Source organism: Cervus canadensis, chromosome 27 (genome assembly GCF_019320065.1).
Source record: "Cervus canadensis isolate Bull #8, Minnesota chromosome 27, ASM1932006v1, whole genome shotgun sequence".
Taxonomy (NCBI): Eukaryota; Metazoa; Chordata; class Mammalia; order Artiodactyla; family Cervidae; genus Cervus; species Cervus canadensis.
This window is the reverse complement of record NC_057412.1, coordinates 32,871,635-32,889,690: the sequence shown is the minus strand read 5'-3', so window position 1 is coordinate 32,889,690 and position 18,056 is coordinate 32,871,635. Positions and strand designations below refer to the sequence as shown.

Below are 18,056 nucleotides of genomic sequence, written 5' to 3'. Positions count from 1 at the left end.
AGATGAAAAACACTTTCATCATAATTAGTTTGTCTTCAGATTTCTTATTACATAAAAACATGGGATGAAGAAAAGCCTCAGGTAGTTAAAATGTATGATCCAAAAGTATGAAAAAATTGTGTTTAAGTTCTGGCTTCCACAAGTTCATAGGCCTATGCCTATGCAAATTACTTGTGAATGTCAGTTGCTTGATCTATAAAACAGGAACAGAACCTTATGGTGGTTGTATGGATTACAGGAAATAATGTACGGAGTAGTGCTTTATTATCTGTGTTATACAAGTGTCAATTTTTTTAACCTTATGACGATTTATGGCATTTTCTACTTCTACAGATATACCTACTGAGAAGACAGCAGACTTACTTTCATCATCTGAATCAAATCCAAAGAGGGTCTGACATTTCTTTTGTGCAAGGTGAGCCTCAAGTGCTTCTGCATTACAGTAGGTGGTCAGGCATTTGCCACATCTTAATCTTTTCACTGATTTTTTACAAACGTTATCTTGATCAGAACAGGCATCTACCCTATCAGTCAGAAATTTTCTGCGTTTTGGCATACTAAGGTACCGTTCATCAAGGTAACTGGGAGGCAATGGTCTGACATATGGCTTTGTTAAAATTAAGCCATATGAAGTATGTTCGCTCGTCGGATTTGGTTTGGAAGGTGCCTGAGATACTGGCAGGGTACTGTGTTCTTGTGGTACAACACTGGGTAAAATGGAACCGTTTTCTGTCCTGATTCTATTTGTATCAATTTTGAAAGCAGGATCTGATGAAACTAAAGGTGTTTGCTCTATTCCACTGTGTCCATTGACTAAATCATTAATACTACAATTATTTTCAGAATTTGGCTCTATGTCAGGCATCTTTTGGTCTGTCAAGCTTGTATCAGAAACAGTGTCATCAGAATGTTCATTTCCATTCTGAATTAAACGGTCTGTTTTCTTTTCCACGCTTTCTATGCATGTCTTTGGTTCTGTAATATCTTTCCTTGATTTGCTAGTAGAAACTGGCAGACTAATAGTCTGTCTCTCATTACCAGATGAGTCTTTTTCCTGATGATTAGATTTTGCGTCTGTAAGAACATCCCAAAGAATTGTTTCACTTGGTTGTGCAGATGATTCTGGTGTTTTACTTAAATAGTGCTGAGCTTCATGTTCATATAGCAGAGGAAGATCTTCAAAAAGCTCATGGCATTCTGGAAAACTACACTGAGCTTGAAATATCCTGTGACTTTTTGTGTGCTGAGCAAGTTGGAATGGCAGCTTAAATGATTCATTGCAATTAAAATGCAAACAAAAATACACATTTGGATAGCTGTGTCTATTAAGGTGATCTATAAAATGTTGAGAATCTTCAAATTGCCTTTGACAAAATTTGCATTTTCCTTTGCTCCACTTCATTACTGTTTGCCGCACATTTAAATCAGTTGGATGTACAGTCCTTGCATGCTTATTCAGAAATCCAATTCGTTTAAATATCCTGACACAGCCAAGAGCAGGGCACTTAAAATTTCCTTCTTGATCTGTTGCATATATGTCTTTTGGATGACACACAGCTCCATTGATTTTATGAAGTACTGAACTTTCTTGATTCAGGTCATAGTCATCTTCTTCATAATCACCTTCCTCATCTTCTTCCTCCTCATAGTCATCCACACAGATAGGTAATGGCTCTGAGACATTATTTAAACAAGTATCAGGGCTGCCATTTTCAGTAATGTTTTCAATAACATCTTCTGATACATTGACAGGAATTTCAGTGAATTCACCCACATGTGCAGGGATGACGTCTTTTTTTCCGTCACTGGAACCAGTAATAGTCTCTACTTCCAAATCCTTATTATCAGAATTCCCATTTTCAAATGAAATGAAAGTATCAGAACAATTCATTTCTTCCAAAGCAGGACTTTCTTGATCCTCTTGCTGAGCTGCAGCAATTTGCTGTCTCTGTATTTTCTTAACGTGATTCTTTAAATGCTTCTGCATAAGTCCTTTGTTTCTAAATTTCCTGCCACATATCACACATGAAAAACTGCCCTTTTTCTGATGAGCCTGGGCATGCCTTACAATATGACCACCTAAAAATTCCTTGTTACATAACATACACCGATGCCTTGGGACATTGTGATCTACTCTGGAAGCATTAAGAGCTGTAAGGTTTTTCTTTGCATTAATAGGGCCTTTTGGTTGCACTCCAGATATATCATCAGGATCAAGCTCTCCAGTGCTTTGATCTGTAAGAAGGTCAATCCCTTCCTCTAAACCGTGCTGATCCAATGCCTTTTTTACATTACCTGTAGAATTTTCCAGTGCACTTTCATTTAGAAATCTAACTGCTGATTTATCACTCAGTAATGCTACACAGTTTTTCTTAATCATTATGAAGTTCCAGAATTCAGGATCAAAAAACAATCCCTTTTTCAAAATTGGAAGTAATTCAAAACGAACGCGATTCTGAACACTGCTTGAGCCTTCATTGTATTCCTCGTCTGGGCGTTTGTAAAGCTCTTCGACAGTACGATAAGCTTCCAAGGAGCGCTCAAGAAAGAATATCGAGAGTGCGCAAATCCTGAGAATCTCCAAATCATTTGGTAGAAAATGTGCAATTGTTTTATAAATTAGACATTTAGTTTTGGGATCATCATGAAGATCTAGTTGTAGAGCACAACCACATATTTCAACACAAATTTGTAAGCCTTCTTCTTCAACCTGTAAAAGAAAAATATTACCACTGAATACCTTCTAAAAAATCATTAACACTTACTAGTTTATCTTTTTCAAATACAACTCTGAAATGAAAGCTGAATAAACAAACATAGTATTCTAAACATGCAGTTTTCTTCAATGGGTAGCCTTGTTTACTCTTTTTTAATATGTAAATAAATTTCTTTTTTTTACTTGAGAATAATCTGGAAAAGATTGCATTTTAGCTTCAATTTATTTAATTTTCAAGTTTACAAGCCTTACTAACCATAATAGAAAATGTTATAACCTTATGGTGATTAAAATATAAATGCTTCATAAACTTATGGTGATTAAAGTTTATTACAAATCTAGATTTTTTTTTAAAAAAGCATGGCTTATGGAAACTCTTTCATAAAGCTGCACTAAATAGTATTACTTATTTTACTTATTAAGTAATATTATTTATCAAAATAAGCAGAGAAATGTAACCCATATGAAGAAGGCAATTACAAACTTTCCAAATCAGTAAGGTATCAGAATAATGAACGTACTGAAAGTTATCTGAAAAGTATTCAAGCTTTGAAACTTTTACTGATGACTCAAATATAACTGCATCAAGCTTTTAGTTGGGAATTTGTTGACTATCCACCTGAATTCAAGTTGTAAATAATGCCTCTAGTGATTTGGAATGATCTGCTCGTTTGAAGAGAAAGAGCTAAAGTGTTTTTAACAGTTACGTGTGTGTATCATATTGCCTGCATATGGTAAATTACGGATGACAGGGAGGAACACTACTTTGCCAGCCTTATGTCCTCTGAGTCCCTTATGTGCTATGTAACCCTTACAGTCCCACAAGCAGACCTTAACTTTGCATGTCACTTTACCCAGCTGGTAAATTCCTATCTCCTACTCATTCTTTGAGATCCTAAATCACAGGGACAGTATCTCATGTGGTTAGCATCTTCTGTGGTTATCATAGGACTTGGCATATAAAGACCTTTGAATAAGTGTTTGCAGAATGAATGAGATCAGATATATTATACCAATTTTAGTCTTCTGTAAATCTACCATTTACAACTTGGAATCCTTCTCTGAATTTGAATTTCTTATTTCTTATTGTTACTTATAATTTCTAATGGTCAGTTACAAAATCTGCATAAATTTTCTGATACAGCAAATTCAAATCCACTGCTTCAAGACAATTCATTCTCTTTCTCCAAAGTTCTATCTACATCCTCTACCTTTCTTTACGAATTATAATGTATTTAGTTGCTGAGGTTTAAAAAAATTTCAGGATCATCAGAAAAGGGAACAGGCTAAGGCTACTTTCTAACCTGAAAGCCCTTAACCATTCCACTACATTTAGGAATTGTTTCAGCTTTTAGTGTAATATTCAGTCCCTTTTGTATCTGTAGCAACCCGAACCCCACAGCAACTAAACTCTTTGATTAGTTTCCCGATCCACACTCTCATGTTAATGCCACTGGACAGTTATGAGAACCAAATAATAAAATGAAGAAGTCCTCTACAAATATCAGTATTACCCTATTCTATCCTTTAACACCCGGCTGAAAGCACCCTCCTCTGTGAAGCCTTTTCAGATGCGCTATCTGTAATGTCTCCTTCTGAACTCACAGCGTTACCTGTGCCTCCTGTCACAGCACTGAGGCGTGTGAATGATCTACTCCATCAGATGAAATGGGTTTAGTAGAGTGTATAAGAAACTAAGCACATTTAAAATACTTATTTCATCTTTGAATTTTTCTTATCATGTATTCTTAAATTGATCATGCATGTGAAATTGAGAAAGTTCTAAGATAATTGGCTGAACTTCACCTATATTTTAAACTTTCTGTAAGAGTCTCTCAATTTTTGGTGAAAAGTGAAAGTGTCAGTCACTCAGTCATGTCCTATTCTTTGCAACCCCATGGACTGTAGCCCTCCAGGCTCCTTTGTCCATTGTTTTCTAGGCAAGAATACTGGAGTGGGTTGCCATTCCCTTCTCCAGGGAACTTCCTGATCCAGGGATTGAACCCAGGTCTTCTGCACTGCAAGCAGATTCTTTACTATCTGAGATGAGAATCATTTGTTTAAAACATATAGAGAGAAATGTTTATTTTTAGAAAAGTTTTACAGGTGATTCTGATACACTTCAAATATTAAGTGCAAAATTTGTACTCTACAGCATAGATTTTTTTTCCCCATTTTTTGGTGGCACGAGAGGTTAACTTTGATGATGCATTTAAATGAAGTTTCACTATTTAATAATGAAGCTATTAATGTAGTTAGCTAAAAAGAACCTAAAAAAGTCCTCTTGATACAATGCTTTATATCATGGGAATATGATACCAAACTTTCTATCAGGGGAATATGATCACTACATGGTCATACATCTAATGAGTGATGCAATAATAAATATGACAAATGCATAAATGTATAAAAAATTAAAATATACTATTTAATGGATGCCTCCTTATGTATTTAAAAGTCCACATAAAGATTTAGTTAAATGGAGCTATCTAAAATGTAAGGTAGCTTTATCTTTCCTATCTTTGTATTCAAAGTTCTGTTAATATTTGAGGAGAAAAAGTAAAAAGATCTGTAGGATCTACTTTCATGTCTATATAAGAATCTTATGTAGAATTGTACACACTTGCCAGTAGCCCATGAAAAACTTGCTTCAGAACTATTTTTAAAAACAGGTAATGGGTTTTTACTCTTATTTTAAATAAACACTTTAAAAATTTGTCCTTAGGTTTCAAAAATGCCTCAGAATTCATTGTTCCTTTTCATCTAAACATCAAACTTAAAACTATCAACTGTATTTCTCTATGACAATGAATTAGGTACTACCTATAGTTACACAAAGATCATTTGCAAATTAGTTAAGATTATATAAACAGGATTTAGAATAATGTTAAAAGTGACAGGCTTATTTTAAGAAAAGAGATAACAGTTTCTTACAGAAGCAAGTTGTTCTCACATTAAACTTTATGTAACACTAAATTGGCTTTTTAATCTCTTTTTTTTTCACTTATTTTAATTTATGTATAAGCTTTGTGTCTTGGGAGTTTAAGGTTAGGGGGAGGGGAGTATATAATATATGGAGAAAGTGGCCTTAAAATATTTCTTTACTTCAGTTACATGATCAAATAAATTGTATAAGAGATGCAAGTATCAGTGAATTGTCATTTAAATTTAACTTAAAATGAAGGGATAAATATACATGATTTACCTCATCTTTAATGATTTTCATGAAAGGAAATATGACTCTCACATTAGTTGCTGTTCTTAAGAGCTGGTAGCACTGATCTACAAAAACTTGTTTTGAAGGATTAGACTTTAGCTGAAGTTTACTCCATATGAAAATCAACTCCCTGTAAATGAGAAAAAAGAGAAATATCAAAAATACAGTTTATTCAAATACAGATATTAGCTGTCTTTCCTTGATTCTATAGTGCCCTGGCTGGGATGTATACAAAGTGGGTGTAAGTGGATATTAAGTTAACTCCAAGCTACTTCCGAAGCTACCTGTTTGGGAGTAACAGAAGCTGGGGGAAAAGGAGAGATCAGAAATTACGACTTGCAATGATACAGAATGTATCCCAATCATATGCCAACAAACCTAAGGCATCTCTAGTACTTGATCAAAACACATTCTAATTTCAATGTACCAATATTAATGAGATTACTTAAAAAAATAACTTTGACCTTTAAATTAATATCCACCTGTAAATTTAGAAATCAGTGTTGTACTTTCTGCAAAGAAGAAATGGTTCATACTCTTAAATCTATGAAGATACCAAAAGTACTACACATTAAAAGTGTTAAGTACATTATAGCACTGACTCTGAAATTTTATGTTTTACACCATCTACTCTTCCATTACAGTGTAGTACTTTTAAAGGAACAAGCTATGGACCATTTAAAATATTTCACAGGTAGATTCTTTTCTAAAATATGGAGGGCAGAGGAATCTGGTGTGCTGCAGTCCATGGGGTCACAAAGAGTTGTACATGACCAAGTGACTGGACGACAGCAACGGAAGCGAGCAGTGGGTTTTGAGGCAAAGGAAACTGTAAGATGTCACTGTAACGTTTGGATATTACATTTCAGCAAATTAGAGTTCCTTGAAAAGTGTCATAAAAGTTACATAAAGCATCATAGTCTAAAAAGTATTAAAATAATTGATGAAAATATTTATTTTTTAAAAGCGATATACTGATTATGTACTTTGAGCGAAGCACATAAAGCTATTACATCTAAGGACAGTTTGACTACTACCATGAAGGTGCACATACTCTATTTAGAGAGACAACCCAGAAAACACAAAACAAAGAACGAGGGCAAGCAACGCAGAGAGTGAAACCAGTTTCCCTCCATCTCACACTAGCTGGGGAGGTGTTCCTATTTCAGTCCACCGCTCACTTTTGTTTGCACACAGAATTCCTTTGGGAAGCTCATGAGGTTTCATACCATGCTCCCAAATCTCTAGCTCTGACTTATTCTCCAGTTTGCATAACTGGTTATTTCCATTTAGATTGGTTTCTATCACTTTAACCCATTTCAGTTCAGTTCAGTTGCTCAGTCATGTTCAACTCTTTGCGACCCCATGGACTGCAGCACTCCAGGCCTCCCTGTCCCTCACCATCTCCCGGAATTTGCCCAAGTTCATCTCCATTGAATCAGTGATGCCACTAACCATCTCATCCTCTGTTGCCCAAAGACACTAAATATTCCTCTAATCTGTTTGGTTCTAACCTGTTTGTTTTTCATAGTCTCTGTATTTTTATTATACTTTTGCCCACAATGTTATCATTCTCAATGTTACCACCTTAGACCCTTTAATTTTCCATGTACTTCTGTAGGGGTTGCTAAACTAATCTGCTACCAGTCTCCTAGATTATTTCATTTAGTACTTGTTCAGTATGCTTTATGGTGTTAAAAGCAACAGAAACATGGGTTTTGGAGTCAGAAGCATCAGGATCTGAATCCTGGGCATTCTTCTAGGTTGGTTTCCTCAGTGTCAGTTAATGTGCTTTATTTATTCTCTTTTTTTGCCTGTTGATTGCTCTACTTCGAAAATAATTATTTCTAAGATGAGATTATCTGCCAAAGTCCCTATCAAGTACCTTCTTCATGAAAACTTTCATGAATACTCCAAACTAAAGTGATAATTACGTCAGAACAGATCTTATCTCTTATTGATTTCATGCCTTTCATAAACTTGTTTGTTTTATAAGGCCTGTTTCCTCATGGATTAATACACTGTAAATCTTTTCAATGACATACCATCTAGTGGAGCTAATGGACAAGAACAGGGATTGAGAATAAATGCGACCTACTCAGGAGGCCCACGTCTCAATCAGGCATTGTATACCAACTGGGATGGTGCTACCCAGTTCACAGTGAACCAGCATTCTCTAAGAATAGCCCTAATATACACGGCGGGAACCTCAGCGGCCATGCCTTCTATATGACCCTCGTCACTGTCCCTAAAATACTAAGGATGGGAAACTGACCTCAGTTCAGTTAGAACCCCTGGAATGGTCTCAACTCTAAACTATGAAGCCTGGGGAGTGTTGGCATTCTTCTGGTCTACAAAAAGAAAGACTGAAGCCAACTGGCAGATCAGAGATACTTTTAAAAAACCCCAGCAATCTCAACATTCTTGTTAGCAGTTATTTTTGAGGACCACCCATACCTTTGCCCTTTATGTGGCTTGTGTAATATCCCAGGATCCATTCAATAAGTGCTACCTTTTTCCTAAACCAGTTAGACATAGAATGACATCACTTGCAAACTGACTAGAATAGATTCCAACTCCATTTTGTTATTATTAATAGCTGTGTGGCTTTTACCTCTTTTATCCAGAATTTTCTTACACATAAAAAGCATTAAGACAGATAAGTGAAAACACCTAGGTAAAATGTCTAGTATATACTGATTTTTAATAAATCGCTTACTGATAGTCTTCTTTGTGAAGACCAGAGGGAAAGTTTAATGAAGCTTCTGTTTTCTTTTCCCAAAAAGGGTCCTTACAAAAAACATAGCACTGGGACTTCCCTGATAGTCCAGTGGTGTAACAATCTGCCTTCCAATGCAGGAGATGCAGGTTTGATCCCTGGTTGGGAACTAAGATCCCACATGCCTCAGGGCAACTAAACCCACTCACCGCAACAAGAGAACCTACATGCTGCAGGCTAGAGAGCCCGCACCCTTAAGAGCCTGCACACCACAGGTAGAAAAGCCTGCATGCCACAATGAAGAGTCCCGCATACCTCAATGAAGACCCAAGTGCAACAAATAAAAAACAAACAAAAAGCCTCACAGCACTGACTTGGTGTACAAACACATCTCCCAGGTAGCTTACTGCTAATATAACCATCAAGTTATCTAATTGCAGAGAGACTATAAAATGATTTATAGCCACTCTTACCACATAGATTTTTTTCATACTATACCCATTTTATAGTAAGTAATATTTAATAGCAGAGGCTGCTTAGGTTTGAATCTTGGCTTCATTTAGCAATCTCCCCATGAGATTGCTGGAGTAAAGGAGATAATAAATACATAAAGCACAGACTAATGTAAGCACTCAGCCAATATAAGCAGCTGTTATTATTATATTATTATTGATGGTGAGAGAACTAGATTAGTAGCTTGTTTCATTGGCTTGAGACAGAGTAAAACTGGACTGTACATCAAGTTTCATCCTCAGAAAGGGGAGATGAAGAACAAGCTGAAGACCAAGATGAAAGAGACAACACAGACCTTGTAAGCTAGAAGAATCCCATGAAAACCAACTTTTAGAAGAAAGAAGACCCTAGCACTCAGAAATATAAAGGATAGAGGTAAAACAAATAAGAGCTCAGGCAATCAGAACTCAGCCTACTCAGAAGGAAGGACAGAGAAGCAGGCTAAGGAGTCCTTTTTTGTTAGGCAGCTGAGAGGCACACACCCACCTTCTATTTTTAGAAGGTGACTGTGGCCAGGAGCAGGAAAGATAGGCTCTGTTCTATTTTTAAAGTTCCTCTCTAAAGAGTAGAAATCGGTTAGCCAAGAGAAGAAGAAAATAAAATGTTTTCCTGGTCATTTTTTGGTTTGTTTATAGGTGATTCCAGTTTACTTATAAGTATGTCAAAATGAAAGACTAAAGATAGTCTTAAATAGTTTAATAAAACCAAGGGTAGAGAACATTCCTATCACCATAGAAAAGATAAACAGTAATGATTATACATTGTTTGAAAATAATTATCTATCAGAAATGATAATACTTTGAAAACTACTTAGAAGCGTATGTCTTAACCACTGTCTCCTGATCCTCTTCTCTATTTGCAACTCCAATTTACATAGTACACTTTTGAATAAAAATTTGTATAATCTAACTTAGAGTACAGTCCCACAGAAGATAAGTCCACTAGTTTCTAGACCTAACTCTATTAATTAGCTTTTGACTCATCTCTGAATCTAAATATTTTAATCTATAACATCTATATTAAATAAGTTTATCTTTACACCTCCTTCAAACTATTGTTTTAAGTATCTAAGAACTTAAATAAGACTTAGTTTTCTCTCGAGAATTGGTGACATGTCAAAGTGGTAGTATTGTGTCTGTGTGTACTGAGGTAGGGGAGGCAAAAGTTATTAGGATTTCTTTCTAATTATTCTTGATTTTATCTAATAGTAAAATACTCTCAAATTAAATTAAATACTCTTAAATTAAAATACTCTCAAACCACATTCTGAATTACATGATTACTTGGATCATGTAATTGGATGCTTCATATGTTCTAACAACTTTTTAATGGTTTTTTAAATGCTCAGAAAAACTAAGTCACATAATACCATTTATATTAGCACCCCCCCACCTCCTAAATGAACTACTTAGCTATAAATCTAGCACAATATGTATGAGATCTACATAAGGAAAACTACAAAATTCTGATGAGTGAAATCAAAGGAGTAAATAAATGAAGAGATAGTCCATGTTCATGGACAAGAAGACTCAATATTATCAAGTTCTTAGTTCTTCTCAGCTTAATCTACAGATTCAACCCCAATCTAAATCCTGGCAAGTTATTTTATGGATATGGACAAACAGATTCTAAAGTTGTTATGGACAAACAAGAGACCCAGAATAGCGAATACAATACTGAAAAAGAACAAAGTTGAAGGACTGATACTACCCAACTTCAGGACTTAATATAAACTAACATAATGAAGACAGTGTTGTACTGGTTTAAGAATAGACATATAGATCAATGGGAGAGAACAGAGAGCCTAGAAATAGATGTACATAAATACAGTCAATTGTTCTTTGACAAAGGAGCAAAGGCAATGCAATGGAGCAAGTATCTTTTCAAGAAATGGTGCTCAAACAACTAGACATTCACATTTAAAAAAAGATGAATCTAACAGATCTTGTGTGTTAAGTGGCTTCAGTCATATCTGACACTATGCAACCCTATGGACTGTAGCCTGCTAAGCTCCTCTGTCCATGGGATTCTCCAGGCACAGACCTTAACACCCTTCACAAAAATTAACTAAAACTGGATCATGGTCTAAACAGAAAACACAGAAGACCTTGTGTATGGTGATGCCTTTTTAGATATAACACCAAAGACATGATCCATGAAAGAAATAACTGACACGCTGGACTTCATTAAGATTGAAAACTTCTCTGTGAAAGACAGTATCAAGTCACAGACTGGAAGAAAATATCTGTAAAAGACTCATCCAATGGATGACTGTTATCAACAATACACAAAGAACTCTTAAAACTGGACAATAAGAAATCAAATAACCCAATTAAAAAACAAACTACAGACCTTAACAGATACCTCACCAAAGAAGGTATACAGATGGCAAATAAACATGTGAAAGCATGCTCCACATCATATGTCATCAGGGAAATGCAAACTACAACTAAATTAAAACAACAACGAGATACCACTACACACCTATTATAACGGCTAAAATCTGGGACACTGAAAATAAATGCTGGTGAGGATGTAGAACAACAGGAACTCTCATCCATTATTGGTGGAAATGAAAAACAGTACAGACACTTTGGAAGCCAGTTGGGCAGTTCCTTACAAAACTAAATATACTCTTACCATAAGTTCCAGCAATCATGCTCCCTGGTATTTACCTAAAGGAACTGAAAACTAATGTCCACACAAAAACCTGCACACAGAAGTTTATAGCAGCTTATTCATGATTGCCAAGTCTTGAAGGCAACCAAGATGTTCTTTAGTAGATAACAGATAAATAAACTGTTGTACATCCAGACAATGGAATATTATTCAGCACTAAAAAGAAATGAGCTATCAAACTATGGAAAGACATGGAGGAAACTAAAATGCCTATTACTAACTGAAAGAAGCCAATCTGAAAATGCTGTATATTGTATGATTCCAACTATATGATACTCTGGAAAAGGCAAAACTATGAAGATAAGGGGCAGGGGTGGGAGGGAAGAGATGAATAGGTCGAGCAAAGAGGATTTTTAGGGCAGCAAAAATACTCTGTGTGATATCATAATGATATATATCATTATGTTTGTCCAAATCCATAAAATAATTAACAGCAAGAGTGAACCCTAAACATAAACTGGACTTTGGGTGATTAATATATGTCAATGTAAGTTCATCTTTGGTTAAAAAAAAAAAATGTACCACTGTGGTGAGTGTCTTGATAATTGGGAAGGATATGCATTTGTGGAGACAAGGAGTATGTGGGAAATGTCTGTACTTCCCTCTCGATTTTGTTGTAAACCTAAAACTTCTCTGAAAAATAATCTCTTAAAATATTTACAAATAACACTCTAAATGTAGTGTAAAACATAATTATTTCATTATAACACATTTCTTAAATATTACCACTGTTTATTACTGGCACATGATCATTTTCTTTTTTAACCCTTAGGTCTTAAAACCCATTGTTTCTTGCACAATAAATGTGTATGGTGGGGGGTAAGTGGCTTAACATTTTCACATAACTTTAAAAAAAATAAGGTATAAATTCTGCTGACGAATTCTCCTTCTGCATCCCATCTCACCATTTCTTTGTCTGCATTATGAACACTTACCAGATACAGTACATATCCCCATTCTGGAGCTGTGAAATAAGAAAGGATTCACAGAGTTGCAAGGCTAACATAGTCTTGCCTTCTTTTTCAGTGTTACAGATGATATCAATTCCACTCTTACAATCAGTTTTCAGTAAATGCTATAAGATGAAAAGAAAACTCAGTTCATATCATTAAAAATATCTAGAAAGATAGCTGTAATAAATGTTTAAGCATTCAGAAGAATTTAGATTTCTAATTTTCTTCTACAAAGACAATGAATTATACAGAACTATATTTATGTTTTTCCATAGTTTCACTATATAGCACCTACAGTTTATAATGACTACTTTTAACCTCAATTTGTCCATAGCTTGTAGGTACGTAGGGTCCATATTAGGAAAAGATTAATTCTTTCATCTTAAAAAAAGACCAAAGTAACAAACATTGGAATTTAATTTCTTAGTATTTTAATTAAGATGCAAAATCCTGATGCTTCTCAGTTTTTATTTAACCTGTCACACCAGAAACTCGCTCAACATGAATAATGCTTATCAACAAAAATTTTTCACCATTTGTTAATATGAGCTAATTCAATATGAGCTTAAAGAATGGTGTCAAAGGGAATACATCTAGATAATCTAATCTTATGGCCTTTGATAGTACTGTAAAAGGAATTTACCAAAAATGGGCTACATATTTTTCGGTAAGTTTAATAGGCAAACATAATCTCAAATAATACCTCCTGGAAAAGGTGATCTTCTACAGGTGACATAAACAGACAGGTGAAGAGTGCTTGATGGAAGTACAAGTCTTTACTGATTTCTGGGTGATTTATACAACATTTAATAAGAGCCATTGCTTCAGGTATGCGTTCACAAGCAATTAGGTATCTGGCACGTAGTTCAAAGAATAGTGGATTTTCAGAACTTAAATATTTGTTCACTATATTAAAAAGAAAACAGACTCTTATTACTCTCAAGAAAAGACTGTCTCAAACATTTTTCTTTGACACTTGAGCACTAACACGTAGTATCTAATTAAATCAACTATTTAATTAAATAGCATTTTCCTTATTAGGAGTTTGTGAAAAGAAAATATCAGTTAAATGATTGGAAAAATGGCAATAAAAAAGACAAAACTGTGCCCAAGAAATATTTGCTGATTCTTTCTCAATCTAAAGAAAGAAGCAAAATTAAAAAAAAATAATAATAACACCATGAAATATTCTTTTTTTTTGTTCTCTAATGTTAAAATATGTTTCAAATGACACAGGATCTGGCATTTCTTTCTAGTCTAAGATTATGTACTTTGTCTTCTTACCAAATTTTCATTACTGTAAGATTAGAAGGTTAAATCTTAATCTGTCATTAAAACCATATTACTTCAGATTAATTATAGAGAAATATAATCTGAATTAATGAAAAGTTCGGTCATAAAATACATTTTATTACTTTCTAACAAAGTAATCTAAATGTAATGTCAGATAGGACTGCTTATTAATATATGTCCATTAATATATGCCCAAGGATAATTACTAAACTTAATACTTGTTTTCACACAATTTTAAAATATATAAACACCTTTACCTACATAAGTTTATTCAGACCTAACAACAACGTCATGACAGATATACTTGTTTTACAGATCACAAAACTGAGTCTCAGAGAGGTCAAATGACTTGCCCAAGGACAAAGAATTAATTAAATAAGTGGCAGAGCAGGAAATGGAACCCATATTTCATGATTTCAAATCTAAAAATGTTTTAGTTAATTATATATATTTAATCAATAGCTTCTGAAATGCCTATGAATGATGTTTTATTTGGGCTTCAGCATTTGCCTTGCAACTCTGTTTATAATATATGAGCAGCAGATACTCATTTGTATAGTTAATGCAAAAATAAACTTCAGACTGATCTTTACCCTAATGATAACAAGAGCTGAGTCATCCACATTAATGAGCTTCTAGAGCAGCTTTTCCCAAAATGAGGTGTGCTAGGGTAAGTATAAGAGGCGTGTATGAAGGACCATACATGGTATGTGCTGTGCTGTGCTGTGTTTAGTCGCTCAGTCGTGTCCGACTCTCTGCAACCCCATGGATTATAGCCCACCAGGCTCCTCTGTCCATGGGATTCTCCAGGCAAGAACACTGGAGTGGGCTGCCATGCCCTCCTCCAGGGGATCTTCCCGACCCAGGGACTGAACCGTTGCAGGCAGATTCTTTACCATCTGAGTGACCAGGCAAGCCTGTGAACTGTGTATACAAAGGCTGTCAGCCTCACACCAGCCAACAACTGGTTTGTTCCAGCTCCTAGTCAGAGAAACCTAAAAGTTATCCGAAAAACCCAAACTCTTCTCCTGCTCTCACTCCGAATGAATCTGTCTTTGCCTAGCTCCTGTCCCCTCTGGCCACATTCCCCAGCTTCCTCAGATTCATTCAAGGCTGTTACCCCTGCCTTCCCTATATATGATGGTTCATAGTTCCCTCAATAATCCAACTCTTCCTCCTCCAATGTAACTACTGCCTCTGTCTTCAGTTTGTTTGTTTTCAGTTCCTTTCTGAGAACTTCACATCAAGTGTTAATTCTCCTTTCTGTCCTTTATATTTATACAACGATACCACTGCCACATGTACCTTAGCTCTTTCCTTCTAGTCTTCTCCTGTTTCCCATCTCATTCCACCACTCTGCATTATCTCTCCTGGTCTTATCTCTTTTTTCATCTTCTCTCACATCTCTTCTTGTCCCCTGCACTTGTATCTGGGGGTCAGTTTGCTCAGAATCACAGCTCCTTCCCCACTCAGTTCTTCTCACAACCCACTCCCACCCCTTTACCTGGGACAAACAGAAAGATCCTAACACACTCAGGCAATTGGTGGTGTGCAACGTTTTCTCACCAGACCAATGTCTGGATGGTTCCAGCTAGAGGTCTGTCTTTTCAACCTTTGGCCATGTTGTAACTGCACTCCATACGCTCTCCATGCTCTCCAGTGTCCAGACCTTTGTGCTTATTCTAAGTTTTGGTGATCCAAATGTTCTGGGGCTCAGAAATAATATGGCAAGTATATATATATATTTTTTGAAGAATTAATTAGAAATAGTTGACAGAGCTTCCTGCCTTCAAAAGGAGATTTTGGCTCATAGGAATCTAGATTAGAGAGAAAGTGATGTCAAAAAGGTATGCAGGTGGTAAGGGGATGAGGCAAAACTCCTACTGATGAAGGAAGCTTGGGAAATACTGCTCTAGAGTATTTGGAACTCAAATTTACTTACTCATTTAATTAGTCATATATTACTTATGCATTCATGTGGTCATTCATTCAATAAACAAGTACTGATACTGAACACCTACTACTGTACCAGGCACTGGGCTAGGTGTAGGATATGTTAGTGTTTATCAAAACAAAAGCTAAAGGAGTTCCATCCTTCACAGAGTTTCCTGTATAAGGGAGATTCCATGTGCTTAAGTAGGGTGTTGTTGTTGTTTTTTTTTAAGGGTGTTCCTACTTAAATAGATTTTAAAAACATAACTGAAGTGACAAATACAAACTCTTTGTAAACAAGTAGCATCTGGATACTAAATATGTTAACAGTCTGAATTCCCATTTTAATAGGAAATTACTAGAGATAGTTTTACCTAAATCTTGTGTCAAATCACTCTTGGGTTGGGTTAATATAGCAAATTAAACACACTTCATGTGAAAATACATTACTCTGATTCAGTATTGTGAAATAAAAAACACTAATACTGCTCTAGCTGGAAAATGAACTGTGTCTGCTTCTCACAAATGTAGGCTTAGCTTTGAGTCTCCTGCAGTACCTATCTCCTGAGATGCTGGCTGGGCTTTTAGAACAGCTTGCAACACAGGATCTTCCCATGGGCCACCATCTCTAATGATTCGAGTCACCAGTTCCAGATTCACATTTCCATATCTGCGGAGGTGATTCTGGCATTCCTAGGAGAGAAAAATCATTTTGGCTTTGTGAATTTAAAGGGGTTAAAACTAAACTTGATCATCATTGTCAATAAAATGACTGATGGTCAATGAGGCAGCTGTTAAAACTATGAAAGAGAAAGGGTTGCTCTAGTAACCTAATTAGGGTGTCAAAACCCCATTAGTACACAAACAGGCTTTAATACCAAAGGTTACACAGTTTGTACATAATTGGACTTAGAAAATCCCATTATAGCAGGGATAAAGTGTAACCTAAGGAAAAAACATAAGGGATGCATCATTCCTAGGAAAAGAACCGGGTTGCAAAAATATAAAACATGTATGTTCAGTTATGTGAGGGCTCATTAAGTTTCTATTAACAATGGCAGGCCTGACAATAAGAAGGGAATAAAGAGGTCCCTGTTCAGTGCAGACTCTGGCTGGCAGGTAGGTACAGGTCCTTGTCCCTGATCCCAGATGTAGAATCTTAAGATGTAGCAGAGGTTGGAAGATGGAAATTCCATTCCACACTGTTGTATAAGTAGATTTATAGTCTTGAGATGAGAAATGAAAGGCTGAAGGAATGAATCTAGCCTATAATATGAAGACTTTGCATTAGATTTAAGATAAAGATACTATTGATAAGTTGGGCATTAACTGATCATTTGTCTATGCATTTGTGGGGGTTACAAAAGATATTTGAAATGTTTTATAGACTGGTGATTAAAATATGAGTTATATAACATAAGTTTGTAAACAATGTTAAGATAACTTGGTTTACTTAGATTTACATGATTTAATCATTTGATTATGCATCTTAGATTCATTATGTACTTTGTTAGGTGTTTTTAAAAAATGTTTCATGGAATTTGATAATTTAAAAAGATTAACTGAAGACTTTAGTGAAGGTATAGATAGATTTATTTTTTAATGCATAAATTGAACTTAAGGCCTTAAGAAAAAACTAGATACTGACATTGGCAATGCTAAAAACTGGAATAGAATGCACATTACTTAAAACACAAACAACTGTCAAAATTTTTTTCTGTGCTCAAAAAATCTCTCAGACATGAAAAACTTAGTTATAAAGCGAAGCTTCAGAATAAAACCATATATATTTACAAATTTTACTTAATCATTAGACTACATATTCAAAGTGGCAATTAACATTTTGCTTTTATTAAATTGTCATGTTCTTTCATTATTTCAGTAGTCCGAAGTGATATCTTTATGCCACTTTTCATTCATTGTTAAAATACATGAAAGAGATTTTGTCTTTTAAGAGAACAAGGCAGTAGAAGAAATCAAGTTTCAAGATAAAGAACCATTCAAAGAAGTATCATTAAGTCAAAACATGAAAAT

At 35.2% G+C, this 18,056-nt stretch overlaps 1 protein-coding gene across 3 annotated transcripts in view; it reads right to left on the bottom strand.

The window, feature by feature from the left end:
- The window catches only part of ZNF654 (zinc finger protein 654), an 88,713-nt gene that overhangs the window by 3,367 nt on the left and 67,290 nt on the right, over window positions 1-18,056 (bottom strand). Inside the window, exons 4-8 of one of the 3 annotated variants that reach the window (XM_043448833.1) lie at window positions 16,580-16,715; window positions 13,501-13,703; window positions 12,780-12,919; window positions 5,922-6,063; window positions 364-2,710 (exon numbers count right to left, since the gene is read on the bottom strand). In XM_043448833.1, the coding sequence (XP_043304768.1) occupies window positions 364-2,710; window positions 5,922-6,063; window positions 12,780-12,919; window positions 13,501-13,703; window positions 16,580-16,715 (2,968 nt within the window). Of the gene's footprint in view, window positions 1-17; window positions 2,711-5,921; window positions 6,064-12,779; window positions 12,920-13,500; window positions 13,704-16,579; window positions 16,716-18,056 lie in introns of those variants that run through there. The other 2 variants (XM_043448832.1, XM_043448834.1) reach the window with 2 other exon arrangements.